Source organism: Chrysochloris asiatica, unplaced genomic scaffold, assembly GCF_000296735.1.
Source record: "Chrysochloris asiatica unplaced genomic scaffold, ChrAsi1.0 scaffold00078, whole genome shotgun sequence".
NCBI classification, from domain to species: domain Eukaryota; kingdom Metazoa; phylum Chordata; class Mammalia; order Afrosoricida; family Chrysochloridae; genus Chrysochloris; species Chrysochloris asiatica.
This window is the reverse complement of record NW_006408596.1, coordinates 3,294,169-3,308,404: the sequence shown is the minus strand read 5'-3', so window position 1 is coordinate 3,308,404 and position 14,236 is coordinate 3,294,169. Positions and strand designations below refer to the sequence as shown.

Sequence of the window (14,236 nt, the reverse complement as noted above, 5' to 3'; positions counted from 1 at the left end):
CGTTTGAACTGCAAGGTTTGTGGTTCAAGCTCACCAGCTGCTCCTTGGAAACCCTATACAGGGTCGCTATGGGTCGGAATCGACTCAACAGCACTTAACTACAACAAGAGTTTCCAAGGATTAGCTGATAGGCTTGAAACACCGACCTTGTGGTTAGCAGTACAGTAATTATCCTACAATATCTCACCAGGACACCAAAGAAGTTGGTAAAATTCCTCAATTTGTTCATCATTGGTTTTAGTGTTTGGTGCTTAAATTTGAATAATAGGGTATTAACTGGTCTTCCTTGCAGGCATATGAATATTATCCTATCACAGACAGCATTGTACTTTAAGATAGATCTTGAATTGCTTTCTTGACAGTGAATGGAACACCATTTATTTTCAATTTGTTGTTCCCCACATAGTGAGCCATATGATTGTCAAATTTTTAGTGGCCAATAACAGTCCATTTCAACTCACTGATTCCTAGAATATCAGTCTTAATGTATTCCATTTCATTTGTAAAGATTTCCAATTTTTCAAGATTTGTGTTTTATATATTCCACTTTCCAGTGATTAATGGATGTGTACAGCTGTTTCCACTCATTCTGAGTTGTGCCCCACCAGCAAATGAAGGTATTGAAAGCTTTGTTCTATCTACATCATTAAGGTCAACTTGACTTTGAGGAGGCATTCTTCCTCAGTTGTACTTTTGAGTGCCTTCCAAGCTAAGTGCCTCTTCTTCCAGCACTATAGTAGAAAGTGCCTCACTGCCACTCATAAGGTTTTCAGTGGTTAATCTTTTAGAAGTATTCTTCCTCTCTTTCTCAGTCTGTCTTAGTCTAGAAGCTCCACTGAAACCCGTCCAATGAATAACCATTTTGGTATTTAAAATATTACTGGCATAACTTTTAGCATCACAGCAACACACATTCCTCACAGTATGGCAAATTAACAGACACTTGCTCTTGAATGTAGAAAAGAAGTGAACTGAAGACTGATGAAGTAAAAGAGGTGAACAGAAAAGTTCAAAGGTCAGCTTGAGAAGGCAAAGTCAAGTATTATCATGAAATGTGCAAAGACCTGGAGTTGGAAAATCAAGAGGAAAGAACATGCTCAGCATATTTCTCAAGTTGCAAGAACTGAAGAAAAATTTCAAGCCACGACTTGTCATATCAAAGGGTTCTATGGACTCTCGTAGTGTAGTGGTTAAGAGTTGGGCTGCATACCTCAAGGTCAGCAGTTCAAAACTACTAGCCTTTCATGGAAGAAAGAGGAGGCTTTCTGCTCCCATTAAGATTTATAGCCTTAGAAACACTATGCAGGGTTGCTGTGAGTCTGGCTTTTGCAAATTATTTTCATTTCTGTTTTTCTGGAAATGCCCTAATTTCACTGTTATATTTAATGGATAGTTTTGCTGGCTTTATGATTCTTGGTTGGCATGTTTTCCCCTTCAGATTTCATATATGCCTTCCCATTGTCTTCTTACCTGCATAGTTTTGGTAAGTTTCATTCTCCTTTGTAGGTAACTTTTAGATTTTCCTGAGCTGCTCTCAGAATCCTTTCCTTATCTTTGGATTTGAAAAGTTTGATTATCATGTGTCTTGGTGAATTTCTTTTGGTGTCTATCTATCCTGTTTGAAGTTGGTGTAACTTCTTGAATGGCTATCTTCTTGTCTCTTTCGGATGTTAGGGTTGTAGTCTTCCTCTTTTTTTATTTCTTCCTGTTCTGAAATTCCAATCACATGTAAGTTATTCCTCTTGATAGTGTCCCACATAAATCTTAGGCTTTCTTCAGATTTTTAAATTCTTATTTCTGATTCTTCTTCTTGAAGATGAGTATTGAGAGATTTGTCTTCAAGCTCACTAATTTTTCCTTCCATTGATTCAATTCTAGTCCTTTGCCCTTTCAATGTGCTATCGATTTCTGGAAGTCTTAGTATTAATCTCCTGGCTTTCTACTTGCTGTTTTTGTATGTTTCCAGTTTTTTCATTTATTTTGTTAGATCATTCTTGTCATGTTTTCTTGAATTTTTCAAAGTTTTTATTATTGTGTTCTCCTTGCTTTCATCAATTTTTCTCTCAATCCATTGAAGGTACCGAGATATTTTGATGCCATTTCTGTCATTCCATTTTCTGACTTTACATTCATTGTCAAAAAGAACATACCAAGAGCAGTCATGAGATATAGGATGCTGTCTGTGATAGGATAATATCCATGTGCCTACAAGGAAGACCAGTTAATACCACTGTTACTCAAATTTATGCAGCAACCACTAAAGCCAGTGAGGATGAAATAGAAGAGTTCTACCAAGTTCTTCAATCTGAAATTGATCAAACATGCAATCAAGATGTAATGATCATCACTGGCGATTGGAATGCAATGGTTGGAAACAAAGAGGAAAGGTCAGTAGTTGGAAAATATGGCCTTGGTGATAGAAACATTGCTGGAGATTGCATGATAGAATTTTGCAAGACCAATGACTTCTTCATTGCAAATACCTTTTTAAATGAAGAGCCTGAAAGATGACTGTACACATGGACCTCACCAGATGGAATGCACAGAAATCAAATTAACTACATCTGTGGAAAGAGACAGTGGAAAAGCTCCATATCATCAGCCAAAGCTCAAGGCCGGGGCAGACTGTGGAACAGGCCATCAATTGCTCATATGCAAATTCAGACTGAAGCTGAAGAAAATGAAAACAAGTCCACGAGAGCCAAAATATGACCTTGAATATATCCCATCTGAATTTAGAGAACATCTGAAGAACAAATTTGAAGCATTAGACACTAAAGACCAAAGACCAGAAGAGTTGTGGAATGTCATCAAGCACATCATACAGGAAGAAAGCAAAAGGTCATTAAGAAGACTAGAAAGAAGGAAAAGATCAAAAAGAATGTCAGAGGAGACACTGAAACTTGCTCCTCAGTGTAGAGAGGCTAAAGCAAATGGAAGAAGTGAGCAGATACAAGAGCTGAAGAGAAAATTTAAAAGGTAAACTCGAGAAGACAAAGTCAAATAATATAACAAAATGTGCAAAGACCTGGAGTTAGAAAACCAAAAAGGAAGAACACGCTCAGCATTTCTCAAGCTTAGGGAATTGAAAAAATTCAAACCTTGACTTGCGGTGTTGAAGGATTCTATGGGTAAAATACTGAATGATGATGAAAGCATGAAAAGAAGATGGAAGGAATACACAGAGTCACTGTACCAAAAAGAAATGGTCAATGTTCAACCATTTCAAGAGGTAGCATATGATCAAGAGACAATGATCCTGAAGGAAGAAGTCCAAGATGCTTTGAAGTCTTTGGCAAAGAACAAGGCACTAGGACTTGATGGAATACAAATTGAAATATTTCAACAAAATGAAGCAGTACTCGAGACACTCATCTATGCCACGAAACTTAGGAGACAACTACCTGGCCTACTGACTGGAAGAGATCCATATTTGTGCCCATTCCAAAAGAAGGTGACTCAAAAGAATGTGGAAATCACTAGACAATATCACTGTTATACCACGTGAGTGAAGTTTTACTAAAGGTAATACAGAAACGGCTGCAACCACACATTGACTTAGAACTTCCAGAGGTTGAAACCTGTTTTCAGAAGAGGACGTGGAATGAGGAATATCATTGCTGAAGTCAGATGGATCTTGGCTGAAAGCAGAAAATATCAGAAAGATGTTTACCTGTGCTTTATTGACTATGCAGGGGCTTTCAATTGTGTGGATCATGACAAGCTATGGACAACATTGCAAAGTATGAGTATTCCAGAACACTTATGAGGTTCCTCATGAGGAACCTGTATATAGACCAAGAAGCAAACAAAACAAAACAAGGGACCACCGAATGAATTAAAATTAGGAAAGGTGTGCCCCAGGGTTGCATTCTTTCACCATACTTATTCAATCTGTATGCTGAATAAATAATCAGAAAAGTTGGATTATATGAAGAAAAATGTGGCATCAGAATTGAAGGAAGGCTCATTAACAATCTGCAATATGCAGATGATACAACCTTGCTTGCTAAAAGCCAAGAAGACTTAAAATACTTATTGATGAAGATTAAAGACCACAGCCTTCAGTATGAGTTGCACCTCAATGTAAAGACAAAAATAAATCCTCACCACTGGACCAATAAATAGCATCCATATAAGTGGAGAAATGATTGAAGTTGTCAATGACTTCATTTTCCTTGGGTCAGCCATCAACACTCATGGAAGCAGTAGTTAGGAAATCAGGTGACATATTGCATTAGGCAATGCACAAGACCTCTGTAAAGTGTTAAAGAGCAAGGATGTCAGTTTGAGAACTAAGGTACACCTGATGCAAGCCATGGTATTTTCAGTAACCTCATATGCATGCAAGAGTTGAATACTGAATAAGGAAGACTGTAGAAGAATTGATGTATTTGAGTTACAGTGTTAGAGGAGAATATTGAAAGTACCACAGACTGCCAAAGGAACAAATAGATCTGTGTTGGAAGAAATACAGCCAGAGTGCTCCTTGGAAGCCAGGATGGCCAGACTTCATACTTTGGACATATTATCAGGAGTGACCAGACCCTGGAGAAGGATATAATTTCTGGTAAAGTGGAGGGTCAGAGAAAAAGAGAAAGACCATCAACAGGATGTATTGGCAGAGTGGCATCATCAGTGGGCTCAAACACAGCAACGATTATGAGATTGGCCTAGGAACATGCGGTGTTTCGTTCCCTTGGTCATAGAATCGTTATGAGTTGGTACTGACTTGATGGCACCTAACAATAAATTTTCTGACTCTGTATTTTGATTGCTTGTTTGATGCATTCTGTCTCATTTCTTTGTGTAAACTGGAACTATCTGTTTTCTTCCAGACATTGTAGTGTCGTATTTATATTTCATTGTTGATTGAACGTTGGTGTGGTTTCATGCACTCACCACCTGTCTCCTGGTGGATGTGGTAGAGACTGTAAGTGTGAACGCAGTTAGTTCTCTGTACGTTGTTTGTGTGGTGTTATTCAGGATGAGTTCACACACCGCCACAAGCAGGGGTGACGCTCCCAGCGTCCAAATGCATGCAGAGCTGTGCAGGAGGGGTTGCCACTGGCTATTGGGTTTGGAGTAAGATTCATTAACAACCTGCGATATGCAGATGATACAACCTTGCTTGCTGAAAGTGAAGAGGACTTGAAACATTTACTTATGAAGATCAAAGAGCGCAGCCTTTGGTATGGATTGCATCTCAATGTCAAGAAAACAAAAATCCTCACCACTGGACCAATAAACAACATTCTTATCAATGGAGAAAAGATTGAAGTTGTCAAGGACTTCATTCTTCTTGGGTCAACTGTCAACACTCGCGGAAACAGCAGTCAAGAGATCAGACGACATATTGCATTGGGCAAATCTGCTGCACAGGAACTTTTTAAAGTATTGAAGAGCAGAGATGTCAGCTTGAGGACTAAAGTGCGCCTGACCCAAGCCATGGTATTTTCAGTAACCTCATATGGATGTGAAAGCTGGACAGTGAATAAGGAAGATCGTAGAAGAAATGATGCCTTTGAGTTGTGGTGTTGGAGGAGAATACTGAGGGTGCCATGGACTGCCAAAAGAACCAATAGATCTGTTTTGGAAGAAGTGCAGCCAGAGTGCTCCTTGGAGGCCAAGATGGCTAAGCTTCGTCTCTCATACTTTGGACATATTGTCCGGAGGGAACAGTCGCTGGAGAAGGATGTCATGCTGAGTAGGGTGGAGGGTCAGAGAAAAAGAGGAAGACCCCCCCAACGAGATGGATCGGCCAGGTGGCATCATTGATGGACTGAGGTGTGGCAGCGGTAGTGAGGTTGGCCCAGGATTGGACATTGTTTTGTTCTGCTGTGCATGGGGTCGCTATGAATCGGTTCTGACTTGATGTTCTGACAACAACATTGAGTTTTTGATGTGGGAATGGCCAGGAGCTTGGCTATCAAGAGGACAAGAGAACAAGGGAGAACTGTACCCACCTTGCCTCCGATCTCTAGCCTCACCTTATGACTACAGACTACTGTATTGGCAGTTGAATACATACGTTTAAGATGTCACTCCACACCAGCCCACAGTTGGACCATTTTTCTTCTCTTTTGTTGCTCCTGTTCTGCTTCCTCTTCCAGTCAGCACTCAATCCATGTCTCTGTCCTATCCTCTGATGCTCAGGGTCTCTGGATCACGCCATCTGTATCTGTTCACTTGCTTTCCCATGTCTGTGTTATAGAAGGTTGGCCCAGTGTGCCTGCCTGCTCCACCATCTTGCCCCAGAACTGCCACTTCTCTCCAAAGATTTGGACACTGTTTTTCTTGTGCATTTGTTTCTTAGGACTGCTGTGATGGGTGGCTTAAAATGGCAAACATTTATTGTGTCATAGTTCTGGAGGCTAGAAGTCCAAATTCAGGGTGTCAGCAGGGTCACATTCTCTTTGAAGAGGCTTCCCTGTCTCTACCAGCTTCTGAAGACCCCAGACATTCTTTGGCGTACTGCCCAGCATCCCTTCAGTGCTCCCACATTCATGTGGCCATCTTCCCCCTGTGTTTCTGTGTCTCTTGTCTTTTATAAGGACAATGCTCATAATGGATCGCGAGTCACCTCCATCATGGCCTCATAACTAATGACATATTCAAAGACCCTATTTCCAAATCAGGTCATGTTCACAGGTATCAGGAATTTTTGGGGGGACACAAGTCACTCTGGAACACATGATTGTTCAAAATAGTGCAAACTGTGATGATAAATACCCTGTGATTCCAGCCATTGTGTTGACTTCTGTCGCTACAGAACAATGTCAGCTGAGTTTTGACTTGAGAAGGTCTGTTTTCACTGAAGACAGGATCCTGGTTAGGACGAACTGTTTCCTTTCCAGAACTTATTTTCAAATTGCTAATTCAATTTCCAGAATGAATAGAATGTCTTTTAGAATTTGCCAGTTTCCAGAAGAACACTCATTTGCAGAGGTCGGCTTTTAAGAACCAGCCAAATATTAAATAATTCTGTTCGTAGAAGTTGCAGCTTGAGACAATTATGATTCCATAATTCTACCACTCACACCCACACTATAAGAGATCTAAATATAAACACAAATTATAGGGATTGAGCAGATGGAAACAGGAGAGGAGAATGGGACAACAAGAGAGTGGAGGAGCGAGAAATTGGCCACATTGTCTGTTAGATCTTTTGGAGAGAAATAATATGATACAAGAGGGCTTCAAAAAGTTCTTGGGAAAATTCCATTATCTTTCAATTCCATTTTCCCATGATCTTTATGAAGCCCCCTCATATATGATATAAGGAACCCTGGGAGTGGGTTATGTGTTGGGCTTCTAACTTCAAGGTCAGCAGTTCAAATCCACCAGTTGCTCTGTGGGTGAAAGATGAGGCTTTCTGCTCCTGTAAAGATTTATAGCCTTGGATATCCTATACAGGGTCTCTCTGTGTTGGAACTGACTTGCTGGCAAACCACCACCAACAGTATAGAGGATGTTTTCTGTATAAGTACAGTCCCACGATAAGAAAGGAAACTCACCAGATTTTGTTTCTATACCCCAGTCACTTGTTGTGAACTGCTGCCAAGTCGGTTCCAACCCATAGCGACCCTGTATAGGGTTTCCAAGGAGCAGCTGGTGAGTTTGAACCGCCGATCTTGCAGTTCAAATCGCTTTGCAGTCTGGCGCATTAACACACAGCACCATGCCAGGACTCCACCAGGACTGTACCCCAATTGTTGTTGTTATGTGCCGTGGAGTCGGTTCCGACTCATAGAGACCCTATACAGGGTTTCCGAGGCTGTAAATCTTTACGGGAGCAGAATGCCTCATCGTTCTCCCGCGGAACAGCTGGTAGTTTTGAACTGCTGACCCTGAGGTTCGCAGCCTGATTCATAACCACTACGCTATCAGAGCTCCTATACCCCAATAGAAGTCACTAATTAAAAAAAAACTTTTTTAGGGGTAAAATATAATCAACAAAAAAACTCAATAATTTTTAGCAAGACTCGTGTAAGTCACTTTAAACACACCTAAACAACAAGGAGCTCTGGGTCGGAATCGACTCGACGGCACTTAACAACAACAAACAACCACATTCAGTTGATTAATTGGCCATTGTTATGCATTGAATTGTATCCTTCCAAAAATATCTAAATTCTAATTTGTAATTCCACTTTGGAATCGATTGTCTTGGTTACATTGCAGACTCAGGGGGTGTGTAGAGTGTATTTTGAGTCAATGTCTTACAAGATATAAAAGCAACAATTTAAGCAAGCAGAGATGGGGGAAAATAGATGTCAGGCCCCATGGAGATCTCCAAGGAACCAGGACACAAGCTAAAGAGACAAGGACCATCCCCCAGGTGGCTACAGAGACAAAGCCTTCCCTAGAGCCGCTACCCAGTCTCATAAACTGTAAAAAAGAAGTTTCTGTTTTGTCAAAGCCATCCACTTGTGGAATTTCTGCTAAAGCAGAACTAGAGTTCTAAGACAGAATTGTTGATTTTTGTCAAAGGAACCATGGTGGTACCATGGTTAGGAGCTTGGCTCCTAAACTAAAGTTTGGCTCCTCGTCAGCAGTTCCTCGTAAAGCAAGAGCTGACAGCCTTCTCTGTTATGGCCTCAGAAACACTATGGACATTTCCCCTCCGTTTTGTTAAGGCAGAATCCATTCAATAGTACACCACCACCACCAATGTTATAAAAGACGCTGAATGCATACTACGTAAATAAAATACCGTTGAGTTTAAAGCAGTGGTTTTTTGTTGCATGGAGTTTCTATTTTGGCCTCATTCCAGGAAATATGGACTTTTTAATTCTTCTAAGGGAATTTGATCTCTCTATCCTTTCAAGGGGATAAGAACCAAATGTGCAGGCTGAATAATTGCCTTTGTTACAGTGTTTCTTAGTGGCATTGTTATAACTTGCCCATTCGACATACTTTTGTTATTTATTTATTTATTTATTTATAGCAGCCCCTTTACTATGCCTTTAAAAAAAAAAAGTATTCGCCCCTATTTACTTATCGCCGCCCCCGCCGTAACCATCATGTTATTGTTGTTGTTATGTGCTGTTGAGTTGGTTCTGAACCATAACAACCCTGTATAAGATTTCTGAGGAGCAGCTGGTGAGCTTGAACCGCTGACCTTGAGGTTCAAAGTGATTTTGCAGTCCAGTGCATTACCCCACAGTGCAGAATGTTTCATTTAGCAAGAAAATCTTTTCTTAACTTTTTTTACAACATTGGTCTTATGTGATATGACTCATTTCACTCAACATAATGTCCTTCAGGTTCATCCATGGTGTGAGATGTTTTACAGCTTCCTTGTTATCTTCTACCTTGTATAATATTCCATTATGTGTCTACATACTTTCATGAGTGAGCTGATTTTTATAACCTTCAGTACTCGCTGTGTGTCTGTCTGGTAATGAGCATGGTCCATCCCTGGGGAGTAGAAGAATAGGAGTAGTTTAGTTTCTGGTGAAGACTTTTCTTTCTTTTTCTGTCTTCCTCCTGAGGCTAGTCTCCCTGGAGAAAATTTATGGTGCTGATTTCTGCCTCACTAACCTTTCCTTTTGAAATGAGGGTAAAACATACAGCCCATTTGCCCTTTGAAAGTATATTATAAGTCAATGGCTTTTAGTGTACTTACAAGGTTGTGCAACTGTCATTACTAATCCCAAAACATTGTAATCACCCCAAAAACAAACCTCACACCCAGTAATTGTCATACTTCACTCTATCCTCCGGCAACCACCTACATCTACTTCCTATCAATGAAGTCCTAGTGTGGAACTGTGGGTTAATGCTCTGGACTGCAGAGTTGGTTTGAACCACAAGGTAGGCAGTTCAAGCTCACCGGCTGCTCCATGGAAACCTTATACAGCATCAATATGAATCGGAACCTACTTGATGGCACTTAACAACAACAATAAATCTATGGATTTGCCTCTTTTGGGTGTATCCTACAGAGGCAGGCTTTGGAGATACTGCAGCTTGGGTTCCAGGTGATAGTTATAAAGCAAAGAGCATGATAAAGTTGTATGGCTTTGTTTGCTTCCCAGTGCATAGAACAGTTATGTCTCCACTAGACTGTAGTCTATGAAAGAGCCCTGGTGGTTAGGCATTGGTTTGGGAACCCCAAGAACAGCAGTTTGAACTATTTACCAGCTGCTCTGTGGGAGAAAGCCGAGGTTGTCTGCTCTGGCAAAGTTTGCAGTCTTAGACCCCCAAAGGAGCTCTCTGTCCTCTAGTGTTGCTGTGAGCTGGAATTAACTCACTGGCAGTGGATTGGTGGTTGATTAAGATTGCAATAAATAGCATTGTGAAACATTTGAAATATCATGAGGAGAACCAAAAAGAGACACAAAGACGTGAATGAAGTGACCTCACATTGTTAAGAATGGTACCGGTAGACTTGCTTGGCATGGGGTTGCCATGAACGTCACTTTGTAAACGAAAAACAAAACTGCAATGTCTCTGATGCCCAATAAAACGGGGGTTGTGTCTGTAACTTGAATCCTATAACTTGTGGCCTTTTGGACCTGGCTGCTGGTACTCAGTGTGGAGTCTTGCGAAGGCTCATCCCCGCTGTAGCATGCTGTTGAGGACTTTCTTAGAGCGGTACCCCTCTTCATGGGTCAGCGTGCGATCCTTTCTTGGGACGCATCCCACGCTGGACTCAGTGCACCAATGTCTTGCTGCTTTTCCTCTGTTCTCCAGACCATGACTTGGGCATTTGGATGGAACAGCTCCCTCCCGGTCTTCAACCTTCAAGACGAACAGCACACCATTCTTCTGTACGTCTGCGCGCACACCGCCATCATCTACGACGTTTTCAACAACAGTCAGCACCACCTTCAGGTACGCTGTTCTTTCGTCCTGAAAGTGCATGGAGCCTGGGGGTTTCATACTTCACGGGCCAACTTGTTGACATCACTGTCATTCTTGGTGACCTCTCTTTAGAACCACAGCACATCCCACCTTTAGAAACAGATTTTTGTTTTCATCGTCTCTCATCTCAGCTGAATCCATTCATGTACAGCAGTTGCTATTTGTTTAATAATTATAAAAATTTAAAGCAATTAAAAATTTTTTTATAAAAATGCAGGCAGAATTTTCTTACGGTTGAACTTCTTGTTGCCTGGGAAGTCCAGTGGAACATAAGCCAAACCCATTGCCATGGAGCTGATGCCAAGTCATACTGACCCTCTGTGTTGTTGCTGTTGTACGGTGCCATGGAGTGGGTTCCAACTCCTAGTGACCCCATCACAGCAGAAAGCACTGCCCAGTCCTGCCCCATCCTCACACTTGGTGCCACGGAGTGTTCACTTGTAGTCATTGTGCCAGTCCCAGTCCATCTTGTTGGGAGTCTTCCTTTTTTTTTTTTTTTTTTTTGTCATCGATGTTAAATGCTGTCAAGTTGGTTCTGACTCATAGTGACCCCTGTGTAGGGTTTCCGAGGAATGACTACTGGGTTTGAACCACCGATCTTGGGTTCAAACCAACCTAGTGGTGGAATGCTTATCCTACAAGCGCTTACCCTTGGCCCTCTAGGACCAAGTAGAATGGTCCCGTAAGGTTTTCAAGTCTTCAGTCTTTATGGGAGCAGACTGTCACCTCGTTCTCTTATGCAGTGACTGATGGGTTTGACGTTTTATTAGAATCTAAGCACATAACCATGGCACCACCAGCATTCCTTACGGTGGATGTGAGTTCTCATCAGCCCCATGGCAGTGGGTTTGGTTCAGCAGAGACTCAGATAATGAAGACTGATACTCCTTCCCAGTTTCTAAAAGGCTTGGATCTTCATAATCATGCCGAGAACTGGGGATGCACCCCCATTTTACAGATGAGTAAACCAAGGCCTGGAGAGATTGAAGTGACTCACATGATTGTACTAGTAGATGGTGAAGCCACATCTTGAATCTAAGCCTCCTGACTTGAATGTGTTATATCGAATGAGGTGATCTTCTGTCACTTCCTTTCTTCAGCAGCTGTGTGTACTTTGGTCCTTCCCCATCCCACCTTCCGCACTTCTTCTGAGCATGTCCTCTACACACCACTCTACTGCTTCCATGCTGGACATTCTGGACACATTTTATTGTCATCACTGATCTTTCCACAAATCCTAATTCCTTAGCATCTGCCGTTCCCCTCGTTGACCTTGCAAACAGTTCCATATTACCCTTCCCAACAGGCCTGTCTTACCTTGCTCAAAATGATCAGAGTCTTTCCCAGGAGCTTAGTTAACACTCAGCATTGGGCCAAGAATATGTTTTCCTGGAGGGGAGTCCAGAGAAGGGCTCATGAAACAATTAGGAGGAAGCAAGGTTTGGTTGGATGTATGGCTCTTAGCACATGGCCATGCAGGGGAAAAGGGGGGCTCAGATAGGAGGGAGGGGGCTCAGACAGGAGGGAGGGGGCTCAGACAGGGAGGAGGAGCAGGGCTCAGACAGGGAGGGGGATCAGGGGGCTCAGACAGGAAGGAGGACCAGGGGGCTCATACAGGAAGGGAGGAGCAGGTGGCTCAGACAGGGAGGAGGAGGAGAGCTGGAGGCTGGGCTGGGCTGGGGCAGGCGGGAAGATGCGATACCAGTGTGCCAGCCTCCCCAGAGTTGATAGCTGAGGATGCCCTTGGCCTAGCACTCTGTCATTGGTTCCACAAGGACTTAACTAACCCTAACCACTACCCTCATAATGCTTACTGTCTAGTAGGAGAGACAGACCTTGTTCTAAGTGTTCAAAAGGAAATGTAAAAATTTCATGAGAAAGAGTAATCAGGGGTGAGCAGAGATTTACTTTAGATTGTGTGGTGGTGGGGGGCAATGAAACAGCACCATTTATGCTGGGACCTGAGGGAGAAGCGTGGGTGCACAGGGGCATTGTGGGTGAAGAACATTCCACACAGGAAGCTCTGGGTGAGGCTGAGAGGAATACCAGGGGATGGATGCAGCAGAGAGAAGGGAGCTAGGGGAGGAGAGGCAGGGAGCAGCATTATCTGTGTTTCCAGAAGATTCCTTAGCTGTGTGAGGAAGGATTATGGGGGTAATAGTGGAAGCTGAGAGACCAGTGAAGAGTCTGTGAACAAGATTTTAAGGAGAGGGGGCTGGCGAGGCTTTGGGGTGCTTGGAAGACAGGGATCCCAGGCATCTGTTCTCCACTTGAGTAGGGAGTTGCTGCATGATTGGACCACAAGGGAACCCTGTTTTCCAGGAGTAAAGCTTGTCCTTCAGGTGTTTTGAGGAAGGACATGTTTGAAAACCATAGGCTGGGAAAGATGGGCACACTGAGGAACTAGACTTTTGGGTCAGCCGCTCCATGAATGGATCTCGCCTCGGTGAGGCCTGACCTCTCTGTTACCCACCCACCCATCCCTCAGCATCTTGTCTCCATTTCCTCAGGGCCACGCCAATGTGATCTCCTGTCTCTGCGTCAGTGAAGACAGGCGGTGGATCGCCACAGCCGACAAAGGGCCCAACTGCCTGATAATCATATGGGACTCCTTCACAGGGTAGGCTACGCGCGGCCACTTTTGTCTTTCCTGTTTTCTGTAGAGTATCTGCTACAGTGTCAAAGCAAAGAATGAGTAACAGTGGTTCAGGCATGCAGAAGCCAGCGATGGCTTGTGGGGTGGTTCTGGGTGGCCAGGGAAGGACCTGATGGAGTGTCATTGTTTCTGACATCGTGACCCTACGTACAACAGCAGGAAACACTGCCTGGTCAGTCCTGCGTCATCCTCACGATGGTTGCTATGTTTGAGGACAATGTTGTAATCGCTGTGTAATCCTTCTCTTGAGGGTCTTCTTCTTTTTCGCCGACCCTCTATTTTACCAAGCATGATGTCCTTCTCCAGGGATCGATCCCTCTTTATAACATGTTCAAGCGCCATCATTGCTTCTAAGGAGCATTTGGGTTGTACGTCCTCCCACGCAGATTTGTTCACTCTTCTAACAATCCATGTTGGCCATGGATTCTTTGCCAACACCATACTTCAAAGGCATTAAATCTTCTTTGGTCTTCCTTATATATTGTCCAATTTTCACATGCATCCGAGGCAATTAAGACCATCATGGTGTGGGTCAGGTGCACCTTAGTCCTCAAGGTGGGGTCTTTGCTTTTTAACTTTTTTTTTTTTTCTTTAATTTAAGGTTTTTATTGTGGATTGAGTGAAAGTTTACAGGGCACACCATCAGTTTCACATTCAACCATTCATATTACTGGTTTCATCACATTGATTATAATCCCATCCATATAC

At 42.7% G+C, this 14,236-nt stretch overlaps 1 protein-coding gene across 1 annotated transcript in view; it reads left to right on the top strand.

The window, feature by feature from the left end:
* Positions 1–14,236, top strand: part of WDR66 (WD repeat domain 66) — a 148,389-nt gene that overhangs the window by 6,368 nt on the left and 127,785 nt on the right. The window contains exons 3-4 of the mRNA XM_006865490.1: positions 10,702–10,842; positions 13,383–13,492. Of these exons, the coding sequence (XP_006865552.1) occupies positions 10,702–10,842; positions 13,383–13,492 (251 nt within the window). The remainder of the gene's footprint in view (positions 1–10,701; positions 10,843–13,382; positions 13,493–14,236) is intronic.